Genomic DNA, 14153 nt, shown 5'->3' with positions numbered 1-14153 from the left:
GGTAGTGGGTGTTATGTTGAAGTCGTATAAGATGATACTGAGATCTAATTTGGAGTATTGTGTCAGTTCTGCTCACCTATCTACAAGGAAAATGTCAATAACATTAAAAGAGCACAGAGAAAATTAACAAGGATGTTGCTAGGACTTGAGAACCTGAATTAAAGTTCAAAGTAAATTTTATTATCAGAGTACGGTACATATATTTCACCACATACAACCCTAGATACATTTTTCTGCAGGCATACTGTGTAAATCTATAGAATAGTGACTATAAGAGGATCAATGAAAGATCAAGCAGTGTGCAGAAGTGAACAAACTGCAAATGCAAAGATAAATAAATAGCAAGAACATTAAATAACATGATTAAAAAATCCTTAAGTTTATATCGTTGGGTTTTTGAACATCTCAACATTGAATAGATTAGTAATTTATTCCCAAAAATGTAGGAGAATGAGGAGAGATTGAGGGGTATAAATAGGATAAATGCAAGCAGGCTTTTTCAATTGAGGTTGGGTGAATCTAGAACTAGAGGTTATGGGTTAAGACTTAAAATGTTTAAGTGGAACATGAGAGGGAGCCTCTTCACTCAGGTGGTGGATGTGGGTTTGATTTCAACATTTGAATAGGTACATGGATGAGAGGGGTATGAAGGGCTATGGTCCAGTTGCAAGTCAATGGGACTAGGTAGATTAATAGTTTGGCATAGACTAAATGGGCCAAAAGGCCTGTTTCTGTGCTGTAGTGTTTTATGACTCTAATTACATGAGTCAAAGATTAGAAACTGGTCAGCCATATTGTTACAATATTGTTGTTCCAACAATGATATTGTTCCTCAAATCTTCTCTGCTGCTTAAAGAGTTTGTGGCTAATTCCTACATACCTTGCCAAGGATTTATGTTCCATGTATTCCATCAGTAAAACAGAAAGTAGAAGTTGCCTCCTTGAAACTCTATTTAGTTCTTGCAACTTGTATCAATAAAACAAAAGACCTGTTGCTGAAAAAACAATTTCTGTGGATGCACAAAAGTACAACTGAACACAAGTCTACCTGGCTATCAGGAACATTTACTTTCACATTCTGCAATCAAAGTTACTCTTACTGAATTATCTGCATATTTTTGCTTAGCTCTTTGTGGGAGCAGCCTATGCACAGAGTGAAAACTGAATTTCATATGTTGCATTGGCGATTAGACTTTAAGAGTACTTCATTGGTTGCAAAGCACTTTAGAATATCAGATATTCATGAAAGGACATAAGAAAGAGTTGCAGAAGTCTGTCATTCAGTCCCATAGGATTGCTCCACATTTCAAAGTTCAAAGTAAATGTATTAGCAAAATATGTAAATATCACCATATACAACCCTGAAAATCATTTGGTGGTATTTTTGGCAACCAGCATTCAAGAGGTTCTGCAAAGAGTTTCAAGAACTGAATTCCAAATATTAATGTAAGGGATTGCATTGTCTTAAAGCATGTGAAGGCTGCCCAAAAGTGGGAGCAAATATTTAACTTTGTGTGGTACTCCATTGCTAATATATAACTTATGTAACAGAGAAAATGTCCTGTTATGTACCTTTCTGCCTGACGTTTTCAGTCTTCTGATTTTACTGTGCAAATTCTTTACCTTTATACAACACTGAACAGATTCCACAACCTATGGGCTCACTTTTAAGGACTCTACAACTCGTGTTCTCAATATTTTTCCCTTTTTTTTCCCTTTTTGTATTTGTACCGTTTGTTGTCTTTGGTTGCTTGCATGTATGTTTTTTCATTGATTCTGTTGTATGTCTTTATATTTACTGTGAATGCCCACAAGTAAATGAATCTCAGGGTAGTATTTGGTGACATGTAGGTACTTTGATAATAAATTTACTTTGTACTTTGAACACAAAACAAACCATTTATAACTTGATGCCAGTTTGTGGGACTGACTTACACAACATAGTTTTTACCTCAGCAGTATATCAAGTTCAAGGTCAATTATCATTTAACCATACACATGTACAGCTAGATGAAATAAGTGTTCCTCTGGGGCCAAGGTGCAAAACTCAGTACATAAAGTCACACACAGCACATTTAGTTACGTTAGCACATGGAGTCACAAAAAATAATATTAGCGCCAAGTCATGAGTAGAATGGCCTGAAGGTTGTTATCATATCTCTTTCTGTCCTTTGAAATCTGCCTGTCTCTGGGATGTACTCAGTGAGTGAACCGACACACTTTATTTCCCGTCTGTGAGGAGTCTTCCCACTCCTTATAAAACTAGACACTTCAGTTAAGGGAAACAACATTCTTGTATCTATCCTGACAAACCTTAGTACAATTTTGAATGCTTCAGGCACTATGAGAATGCATGTTTTACACTATTTTAAAATAGAGACATCTCCTCAGGAACCAAAGACTGACATTACATAATGCTTCCTTTATTTTTTAAATAAATGATAAAGCCAGCCTTTCCATAATTGAGTTTAACCACAATCCTGAATCAAGATTCCACATGTGATGTTCATAGAAATCGTACTGTTTGCAGCAGTCTAGGACAAAGATCTAAATGATAAAAACCTTTTTACATTTGTGGATTAATTTAACACTTGTACTATTATCTAGGTTAAGTTACCCCGATGAAAAGACCTTCACTTCATCCATCACCACTTCTTTAAAATAATAATGGATTGAGAGGATTAGGTATTATGTTCTGTCTAGACATAGGGGAAAAGGAACATGTCTCTGAAAAAAAGTCATTTAATCATTTTTAACAAAGGGCTGGTTTGGAATATGTCAAATTTTATATTGGCACTTCTCAGCTGTGTCATTTGGTAAACTGATTTTTTCCACCCTCCCTGTGCCTCCAGGTGTTTGTTCCAGTGGAACAATAGAATATTGTTGTTGAAATTAAAGACACCACTTAAGTCTTTTGCGTTTTTGTTAAACAGACTGTTCGGGGTCAAGCCAAGTGCTAAGCAAGCGCCTGTCACAACATCTGAAAACATGAAGAATTCCACCATCATCTCCAATCCCCATGCCACCATGAGCCAGCAGAGCAGCCTGGATTCTCCGCCGTCGTGCTTAGGCAGCGGAGGAAGCAGCCCACTCTATAACAAGACCACAGACATGATACAGTCTCCCTTAGCTTCCAGTCCAGCGTCAGTCCATTCCAACGGTGCACCTTGGGGTGCCAGTCTGACCAGTTCGTCTACCATTAGTAAGGAGGGCCCTGGTTATCAGTCAGTAAACAGCCTACATACCAGCTGTGAGTCCATTGACGTCTCTCTCGGCAGCGGAGGTGGCCTCAGTCATCACAACTCCACTGGTTTGATCCCTTCCTCCAAAGATGACTCTCTTACTCCTTTCGTGAGGACGAACAGTGTTAAGACAACTTTGCCTGAGAGGTATGAAATGAAGCATTGTCATGTAATACATGATGCAACGTTGCTCATTTATCTGCTGCTCCTTTCACCACCAATCTCTTTAATGGATATTAATTTGATTTTGCATTTGTGCCAAAAGAATGTTGTGAGGCAAGAATTTGTCTTTGATCAATTTAAGACTTTTCCATTTAAGAGTATAAGCTGAGCATTGGAAGGAGAGCACAGCAAGTTCCTAGAGCACACATTTGGTACTATTTTTACTGCCTGTTATGCCACTGACATTTAGGACAGCAATGAAGGTCCTCCATCTCTGGCAGTGTTCAGGGCCTCCTTCATCTTGTCAGTAGCTTCCTCTTGCTTTCACTGCTGTTAGTCACGCAAGTCAGGAATGCCGTCATTCACAGATGGAGAAGAACTTTTCATTGCTGTTTCCGTAACAATTTTGTTTTACCAGCCAGGGTTGCTAGCCCTAGATGAGCCCTCAAATCTGGAGGACCGGTGGGTGAACCACTCTTAGTCTGCCCTTTACCCTTTGGCATGGGTGACCCTACCGGGAGCCAAAGCATAAACCCTGACTCCAGCCACATAGCTCTCTAGGTCATTGAGACCTCCAAACCCAACAACATGGTTGTGGTCTTCTTGGAGGTTGGTACAACTGACCATAGATAAATCAAAGGAGTTCAAAACCTCATTCTAACTTTGTTGATAGTTGGGTTTATTTTGTGCTTTTAAAATAGGTTCTGACCTTTTGTACATAGTGATACTGTGATACTCTGGATCCTTGATAATGTCTTCCACTGAGAAAGTTAGTCATAGTCCAAACATAGTTTGGAAATAAGTGGACTGGCCAGGATTTATGATCTGTATGAATGAATTCATCTGAAGATGGGAGATGTGATCATTCTTGGAGAATTTCCTGGCTGGCAAATGAGGAAAATCAATAAATACAAACTTCCTTGTGATAATTATTAATCTGTAGGTTGGAAGTCTTGGGCTGGAATTTTGTCCTATGCCAAAGACACATTGTGGGCGTCAAAGCATATTGAACTCAAATCCTGAATAAGTGAATACCCCAGAGGATAAATTTCTATATGTTTCTTACACAGTGGCAGGATTTGGGAATTACAAATTCCTGAAACCATGGAATGTTTTGTGTTCCTGTCCAAGACTGGCCTACTCTTGATTAATTCTCCCCCTGTCAGTTTCTGAATGTAATTAATGCTTAGTGGTGAACTGTTCTGGTGATCACCAAGAGGATTGAATCTTCTAAACGTACCAACATTTTGCCATATGTTTCATCAGTTGTACTCCGCATCCATATGTATAAAATGTTACACTACACCCCCTCCATGACATTGCTGCCTAGAAACTCATTCTCTGTTGGATAACATGAACACATCACAGTTCCTCTGTTAATGAAATGAAACTATTTTATAATTACTCCTCCCTCCCCCTCTCCTATTGTCCACTGTCCTCTCCTATCAGATTCCCTCTTCTCCAGACCTTGACCTTTCCTATCAACTTGGCTTTACCTATCACCTTCCAGCTAGCCTCCTTCCACTCCCCCTACCTTTTATTGCGGCGTCTTCCTCCTTCCTTTTCAAAATGGTCTTGGCCCAAAATGTCGACTGTTTATTCATTGCCACAGATAACCTGCTGACTTCCTCCACCATTTTGTCTGTGTTGTTTTGGATTTCCAGCATCTGCAGACTTTCTCGTGTTTCTACTTTAGAAAATGTTTAGGTTGACTTTTTAGACACGCACTTCATATATGAACAATATGTTATCCCCCTCATGGAAGCTATCTACTAAATTCCCTCGGTAAATTTGATGGAATTAGCAACTGCTTGATTTTAGCAAAATGACTTTTTTTTTTGCAAGCTGCCACCAACAAATAATCAAATACCATCAAACTCTCTAATCAGATTGACAGGAGTTAGTGCCGCTGATGCATAGCTTCACTGAGCTGGGTCTGATCCTTATCTCAGCCGTTACCTGTTTGCATCTTCTGTCTGTGACCACATGAGTCTCCCAAGGGTGCTTCTGTTTTCTCCCACATCCCAAAGCCATGCTGGTAGATTAACTGGAAAATAGCCCCAGGTGTAAATGGAAAGCCAGAAAGTTGCGGGGGAGGGGAATAAGACCAATGGGATTTCTCGGAGAGTTGACAGAGACTCAATGAGCCACATGGGAACAACAAGCTTAAAAAAAACAACTTGCCTGTAATTTCCATTAGCGGACAAATTGCATTTGAGGCATGCAAAAATTAAATTCTCAACACAGTATGAGTTCTTCAGGAAATCAGAAATCTATTAATGTTAAAAAGCACCAAGCTCTTGGTGTCACTTGCTATACTGAAGTTCTACCAGCTTCCCAATGTTTAAGTGAGCTTGCTGGTATTTCTAAGGCCGTGAGCACAAAGCACCTCAGTTCACAGTGGTATCAGTTAAGCTGTCACTTTTGTATCTGTCACTTTCTACTGCTCCCACTAAAGTAGCAACTTGTACATCAAGCCGTCTGTCGTGATCATAGATGCATTTCAGCCCAACCAGAAAATTATAGAGAGGGGATTATCAAGGAAAGTAAGCATTGGCCGCAGCCTCTTTCCTCCATCTCCACCGCAGTTTCTGACAGACTCCAAATTGCCTGTACAGTGCTATCAGGATGTAGACATCTAGCAGTATGCACCTTGTCCTATGCCGCCAGTAATTTGATTGTTCACTGCTATCTCCCTAATGCTGCCAAGTCCAGTTCTTTCCCCCTTTTTGACCCATATCACTGTGATATCAGATGCTCTGTCATTGGGACTTATGTCTTTTTCTAAGCAACAGACCTTCTCTGTGGTGCTATGATGCATATCAGAGAAGTTCTTGCACCCACATCCAAGAATTCCCTATTGCTGACACTCCTTGGTGTAGAAGACCACAGCTTCCATCGCGTGGCAATATTCTTTGAAAATTTCAGACTGATCATTACCCTTAACAAGATCCACATGTCATATTCTGTTCTCTGAATAACTTGTTTCTATATTTACTGTGTTCTTTCCCACAATAGATTTTCAATGGTTTATAGATTTATTTTTGCCGTATTCTAGATTTTGTGTTACTAGAATTTTTAAATGAATCAAACGTCTAATTTTGCTATGGACGTAGATGTACTTATTCTCAGAGCTGCTAACATTTTGTATTTTTTTCTCACATCTTCCTATTCCAAGTGCTAATCTATCTTCTCTCTGTTTTTCTCTGAATTGTTCGATTTTGCCTTGTAGCTCTCTCTCTTCCCCAACTACTAGCCCCAAATTCAACAGAAATACTTTACCAAGGAAACAAGACAGGTAATGCTCGTAGTCTAAATCAGATAACTAATTCAATCAAAGGCAGTCCTGTCCTCAAGGATCATCTGGGTTTATAATTAACCTTAAATTAAAGCTTACTCTGAAAGAAGTTTTAAAATTATATTGTTTGGTGCTAAGCTACTTCAATCTCAAAATTACCCACTAATGTTTTGAGTTGAGTAGTGTTTCATTTGGGCAGAAATATTTCCCAAATGGAATTCTAGTTTTTAAATAGATATTAAATTACACAATACTGGAGAAGAACTTTTCTGGGAGAATAATCCTTGTGAATTTAATTTGTTCGGAACTTATTTGGTGGCACAGTACATATTTTAAGTAAGCTTCCGGTGTACGTGGTAAATGTTGAAGCTAGTGCCATGTCACTTGTTCAAGTTCCATGCAGTCCAGCCACCTGGGTTCAGTTTGCACCACCGTCAGTAAGGAGTTTGTACGTTTTCCCATGTGGGTTTCCTCTGGGTGTTCCCATTTCCTCCCACTGTCTAAAGAGGTACTGGTTGTTAGGTTAATTGATCACTGTAAATTGTCCTGTAAGCTAGGGTTAAATCAGGGGTTGTTGGGTGGTGTGGCTCAAAGGGTCGGAAGGGCCTGTTCCACAGTGTATCTCAATAAATAAATAAATAACTTTTTTTTTTGAAAAAAAAGGTAATTTTCATCTTTTTTTTAGATCAGAGATGGGGGTCTGGATTATCCAATGGGATTTTCACCCAATAATTTGCATCCCCAAAACCACCTCCTCACTGTCCATTGACAAACTTGCCTAGCTTCCAAATCCACTCCTCTTGGCATTTTTTAGAACGCAGCCCTCGCCTCCGCTGATGATGTCACTGCTTTCATTTCACAGGTGATTGATGTGGAAACCCTTGGTGATATTTCTCAGCTGTGTCCTTGTTTTTGGGACGGTGTTTGAAATTATCGAGCTTTAATGATAAGCTTCTGGCAGGAAACAGGAGTTAAAAAGTATTTTTGATCTTTTTTTGAGAATTCCAGCTTGCTTCTGTCTTAAGTATTTGCCCACTCATTCACCTTGTAGTCCCAGCTCCTTTCAGCCTTACCTTGGTGGAGTTGCCTTGTTGAATGCTGTGATCTGTAGGCCAGTGGATTTTACATCCCAGTAATACGGATAAAGACCAGGAAACACCTCGTTGGATGATAACTGGCTATATAGTCAATCCATTTCCAACCCAGCAGTTGGGCTTCCTTCTAAATGAAGCCAAACCATGTAGGTGCTACTTGATAGGTAGTTTCATAGAGTCCATGGTAAACTCAATCATCCCCATCCTTACCCCTGGCTTTTATTGAGAACACACTCACCTGTTTATCCACATAATAGAACACTCAAAGACAAGACTGACTGTGGCTAAATATTTTAATTCTGATTCCCATTCCCATTCTGATATGTCTGTCCGTGATCTCCTCTTGTGCTATGATGAGGCCACCCTCAGGGTGGAAGAGCAACACCTTATATTATGTCTAGGTAGCCTCCAACCTGATGGCATGAATATCAATTTCTCTTTCCAGTAAAAAGTTTCCCCTCCCCCTTCTCTGTTTTGCACTCTGGCCTCTTACCGCTTCTCACCTGTATCACCTCCTCCTAGATCCCCTCTTCCTTCCCATTTCTCCCCATACCACCCCCAAACTAGTAGACTTAGAAATTAACAAGACCCTCAGGGTGGAGGAGTTCCTGTTCCGATACGTGCCAAGGTGAAGCCACCCTCAGGGTGGAGGAACAATGCCTTGTATTCCATCTGGGTAATCTCCAACCTGATGGCATGAACATAATTTCTCCTTCCAGTAAAAAAAATGCCCTCTCCCTCCTCCTCTTCTATTCCCCCACTCTGGCCTCTTACCTCTTCTCACCTGCTTATCACCTCTAACTGGGCCCCCTCCTTCCCTTTCTCCTATGGTCTACTCTCCTCTCCAGCCCTTTAGTTTTCCTACCCACCTGGCTGCACCTATCACCTTCTAGCTATCCTTCTTCCCATCTCCCACCATTTGATTTTGTCACCTTCCTTCTTCCTTTCCAGAGCTGAAGAACGGTCTCGACCCAAAACATTGACTTTGATGCGTGTGCGTGCGTGCGTGCATGTGTGTGTGTGTCTTGCATTTCCAGCACCTGCAGATTTTTTGCATTTAAGACCTGAGTGTTACTGAGAAACAATGTAGAAAGTGTTATAAATCAGGAAAGAGAACAAAGTAGGTGTAGGTTAAATGAAATAACTGGGCTATGTTGGGAGAGTAAGGTAACTTCACTCCTTCATTTGAAATGTGCCTTGAATTACTCATCAAATAATCAATTTTCTGACCTTTTAAAGTTGACATTGGTATATAAGAAAATCTAAAAATAAAATTGGCATGTTCCTCACAATACTTCCCATTAATCATGAGTAATCTCAGGTGATCCTTGATACATGGGACAATTGCTTAATATCATGTCACAGTGTTATGCTAGTGATAAATACAAATATGTATTTAATTACTGGACTTAACTTCCAAGGAAATTTTCTGCTTCACAGGCAAAATTAGTGTTGAAGCTATTGGGTTGTCCTGTGGACAAGCTGAAGTTTAGGGCCAATCTGCACTGAGGATTCTGTACATTGAAAGCATAACTGATTTTCAAGTCTGAATGAGTTTGCTACAGCTGTCACTGACTTCATTAAAACCTGTGTGGATGAGTGCCTGCCTACGAGAACTTACCAGGCATGCCAAAATCAAAAGCCGTGTATGAACCAGGAGTTTGTAGTCTGCTGAGGGCTAGATCTGTGGCATTCTAGTCTGGCAACCCCAAGAAAACCAGGTATGACTTGTGGAGGACTATTTCAAGAGCTGAGGAACAATTCCAAGCAAGGTGACATCAAATGCACATCAACCCTGGCAAGGTTTGCAGGCCATTACTTCCTACAAAGCGAAACCCAACATCATGAATGGCAGTGATGTTTCACTCCCAGACAAGCTCAACAACTTTGCATGCCTGCTTTGAAAGGGAGAATCTGTGCAAATCCCTGCTGCACCTGGTGATCTTGTGATGTCGGTCTCAGAGGCTGAAGTTGGGCAGTATTTCAAGAGGGTGAACTCTCGCAGGGTTTTCAAAGACATTTTCAATCTCTGATTGCTACAGTCAGAAGTGCCTACCTGTTTCAAAAAGGCAACAATTATACCAGTGCCCAAGGAGAGCAGAGTGAACTGCCTTAATGATGATCATCCAATGCACTCATGTCAATGGTGATGAAGTGCTTTGAGAGATTGGCTATAGCTAGAGCCAACTCCTGCTCAGCAAGGATGTGGACCCTCTGCAGTTTGCCTATCGCCACAATAGGCCTACAACAGATACAACCTCATTGGCTCTCTGCTGCCTTGGATCACATAGACAATACAAGTACCTATGCCAGGGTACTTCTTATTGACTACAGTTCAGTGTTTAACACCATCATTCCAACAGTTCCAACTGAAAAGCTCCAGAATGGGGGCCTCTGTACCTCCCTCTGCAACTGGATTGGAAGTAACATCTCCTCGCTAACAATTAGCACTGGCACACCTCAGGGATCTGTACTTAGCCCACTGCTCTACTGTCTCTACATCCATGACTGTGTGGCTAGCCACAGCTCAAATGTCATTGATAAATTTGCTGACGATACAACCATTGTTTGCAAAATCTCAGATACTGACGAGAGGGCGTACAGAAGCGAGATACACAAGCTAGTTGCGTGGTGTTGCAGAAAAACCTTCCACTGAACCAAAGAACTGTAAGAACGTAGGACGGAAGAACTGATTATGGACCTCAGAAAGGATAAGACGAGGGAACACACACCAGGCCTCATAGAGAGATCAGAAGTGGTGAGAGTGAGCAATTTCAAGTTCCTGGGTGTAAATATATCTAAGGACCTAACCTGGACCCAACGTATCAATGCAGCTGTTAAGAAAGCAAGACAGCAGCTATATTTCATTAGGAGTTTGAGGAGATTTGTTATGTCACCAAAGGCACTCGCAAATCTCTACCAATGTTCTGTTCTAACTGGCTGCATCACCATCTGGTATGGCTGGCTACTAAGCAGGATTGAAGTAAGTTGCAGAGAGTCATAAAATTAGTCAGCTCCATAGTGTCCAGGACATCTCCAAGGAGCGCTGCCTCAAAAAGGCGACGTCCTCACCCAGGATATGCCTTCTTCTCATTGCTACAATCAGGCAGGTGGTACAAAAGCCTGAAGGCACACACTCAGGAATAGATTCTTCTCCTCTACCATCCAATTTCTGAATGGACATTGAACTCCTGAACGCTACCTCACTAATTTTATTTTGCACTACTTATATAATTTAATAAATACATACTTACTGTAATTCACAGTTTTGTTACTCTATTGTTATGTATTGCATTGTACTGATGCCACAAATTTATACTGGTGATATTAAACCTGATACTGATCATTCTTGAACAAAAAACTTGCCCAAGAATTAAGCGTTGATTCTTAGCACTGTACAGTTTGCTTCTATGTGTAATCCTCTCGAAGGGTTAATGCGATGAATTTCAGAGGCCGGTTACATTGCACTCTCTCTGCTAGGTGGAATGACTTGCCCTACAAACAAGAAATATATCGCAAGGATTGTTCGGCAACATTGTCTTAAGGCAAAATACTTCTATTTCTTTACTTAAATCTTCTGGAATTAGTTTCCTCCATCTCTTTCATTGTCACCAAACATGCCAACAATATTCGTTCAAAATGGCGACATGCTCAGGTCTCCATTCTTTGCTTTTATTCTTTGGTTATTGATTTATTTTCTTCCCCTCTGCTCCTCCAATTTCATGTTTCCTTCCAGTTAATGGTTACCACTAATGGACTTCAGGGGCAACAATACAGTATACAAAATTATGAGGGGTATAGATAGGGTAAATGCAAGCAGGCTTTTTCCACCGAGAGTGAAAGGTGAAAAGTTTCAAGGAAACTTAAAAGGAAACTTCATCACTCAGATGGTCATGAGAGAGTGGAACGGCTGCCAGCACAAGTGGTCCATGCGAGATCAATTTCAAAGTTTCAGTTGAGTTTGGATAGGCATATGGATGGTAGCGGTATGGAAGGCTATGGTCCCAATGCAAGCTGATGTGAATGGGCAACTCAAATGTTTTCGGCATGGACTAGTTGGGCTGTAGGGCCTCTTCTGTGCTGTACTTTTCTATGACTCTATGACAAGTGAGCAATATAACGACAACTACTGTTACACCCTCATCTTTGTGATAGTGACTGTTTCTAAATTCCATTTACTATTGTTGACTTATTGGCCAAGTTTGTCACAGAATTTGGCTGATACTTCAAAGATAAAAGGTAAGCTTTGCACAGTGCATTTAGCTAACAACAGCTTAGAAGTCCTGAAATAATCCCCTTCTTCCCGCAGCCTTTAGGAAATTATTTTCTGTTAATTTGAAAGTCCTGAGGATCCCTTTTAGTGTCATTGTTACCATATCCATTGTTTGAGCAGATGGGTGAACCAATAGAGCTGTAGGCATTTTTATTCACATGATGCCACGTGCAAGGTGTAATAATATTGACCTTCACGTTTTAATAGACAATGCATTCCTGTGTAATTGGACAGGAAAGTTACTTATGCTAAGTACTTTACATTTTCAATGGTACTCCTTTATAGTTTGTTATTTTAGAGCATGCTTACCTCCCTGACTTACATCATTGTGACATTTGAACATTCAGGTAGTAAAACATAAGTAAGCAGGTTGCTTCTTTTCGTCATAATTATTCAAGTATAATTGACTATATCTGTTTGCATTTAGTTCAGAAGAGGGTACCTCCATTTCACCACTATTTGAAATACTTAGGATTGGTTGATTGACTGAAAAGTGGTATTCTTCGAGCTTAACTTTTAAATCGTCTGAATTATGTATGCGTAGAACAGCACTAACATTCTCCTGTGCAATATTGTTCTGCCAGTGGCCTGCCAATATTTATTAGTGTCATTTCTACAGTGCCAAAGTAAGAATATGGTTTCCTCTGTACGGCTAATGTTACTGGTGGCTTGCTTGAGTCATAGTGAGGTCAATTGATCGCTTATGCTTGAAACATTTCAAAGCCCAAACTGCTTCAGGCATAAAATCAATAAAAATAAAAGTATTTGTTTGGTTTTGGGTAGTTCTGTGCAGATGTTGGTAGGTGGATCTTTAGAAATAAAGTCATTGCTTCCTCAGTACAGTCAGATGGGACTCTTTAGGTACAGGAGTTTTCCTAAACCCCTTGAATGATGGAAAAAAAGTCATTAGAAAAGAATTCGGATCTTTATTACTTCTTAATCGAAGCTATACATTTCAACTGTGATGTAAAACTATTCCTTTAACCACAGAAGTGACCCAGTATTGAAGTTCGCATTGATCTGTTATTACATTGAAAGTGTTAATTTGATTAAATAAATGCTAACTACGTGTTGTTCATGTATTTACTTTGTCATGAAGTGATAAATTTTACTGCAAAACTCTGTATGTGAAATGGATTATCTCGGTTTCTGGCACCAGGAAACAAGCATGCTGATGTTTATGAGAGTATCTGTTACTTACATTTTATTAGTAACAATTGAAAATATTTTTAAAGTATTTAATTGTTAATCAGGAAAACATTTAGGTTTTTTTTCTCTCTTAAGAGCTCTAAAGATGATTTTTTTTGTGACCAATGACCAGTTGAGAGTATGATCCTTGTACCTGGTATACCACAGATTTAGCATTAATGGATTTGAAGATCATATGTATATTTAAAATTATAACCTTCAAACTACCATTTTGTTTTCTCAAATCTGATTGATGAATAAGTTATTGTACTGTTTATGTCCAAGGGGTTATGAAATTTCTACACTTTTATTTTAAGTCATAAAACAACTTAACCTCCTATTTGGACTTAGCTTTCTTCTCACTTTCCTACAGTGATCCACAGCTTAATAGGAATACCTTGCCTAAGAAAGGATTCAGGTATTGGTACTTCCCTCATGAATAATTGCTTCTGTGGCTCTGGCACCAAGCACTTTGTTTTTGTGGCTGTTGGTGTGGGTGGCATATATCCATTTTTGTGAGCTTCCACAATATCTTCATTTTGCTATTTTGCTTTGTACGATCACGCAGGCTGGATTATGGAATGTTTTAAGCGGCTGCAGTTTTTAGCTTAGCTCAATGTTTGTTTTGTGAGCATGACTAAAGTGCTTTTACAAAAGTGGATGTAGGTGGCTTGGCTGAGGCCTGTTTGCTTGTATTGCTTTCGCACCTTAATTAACTCTTAAGTTAATCAAATTCTTTCCAGTGCAGTGAAAACTAGGGAGACAACATCAGTGGAACAATGGTCCTACTTTTGGAGTATTCAACCAGACTTATTTTTCTAGAGAACCAATTTGTAGTTGACCATCATTACATCAAAGAACCAAATGTCTGGTGTATAGCACATTAAAAAAAATAC

The 14153-nt window shown here is 39.7% G+C and overlaps 1 protein-coding gene across 6 annotated transcripts in view; it reads left to right on the top strand.

The window, feature by feature from the left end:
- The window catches only part of nav2a (neuron navigator 2a), a 982776-nt gene that overhangs the window by 877092 nt on the left and 91531 nt on the right, over positions 1-14153 (top strand). For 4 of the 6 annotated variants that reach the window (XM_073049760.1, XM_073049758.1, XM_073049757.1 and 1 more), the window contains 2 exons: positions 2934-3389; positions 13631-13675. In XM_073049760.1, the coding sequence (XP_072905861.1) occupies positions 2934-3389; positions 13631-13675 (501 nt within the window). Of the gene's footprint in view, positions 1-2933; positions 3390-6636; positions 6703-13630; positions 13676-14153 lie in introns of all 6 variants that reach the window. The other 2 variants (XM_073049762.1, XM_073049759.1) reach the window with 2 other exon arrangements.

The sequence above is a fragment of the Hemitrygon akajei genome, chromosome 6 (genome assembly GCF_048418815.1).
Source record: "Hemitrygon akajei chromosome 6, sHemAka1.3, whole genome shotgun sequence".
In the NCBI taxonomy this organism is placed as follows: Eukaryota; Metazoa; Chordata; class Chondrichthyes; order Myliobatiformes; family Dasyatidae; genus Hemitrygon; species Hemitrygon akajei.
This window is presented reverse-complemented; position numbering and strand designations above follow the sequence as displayed.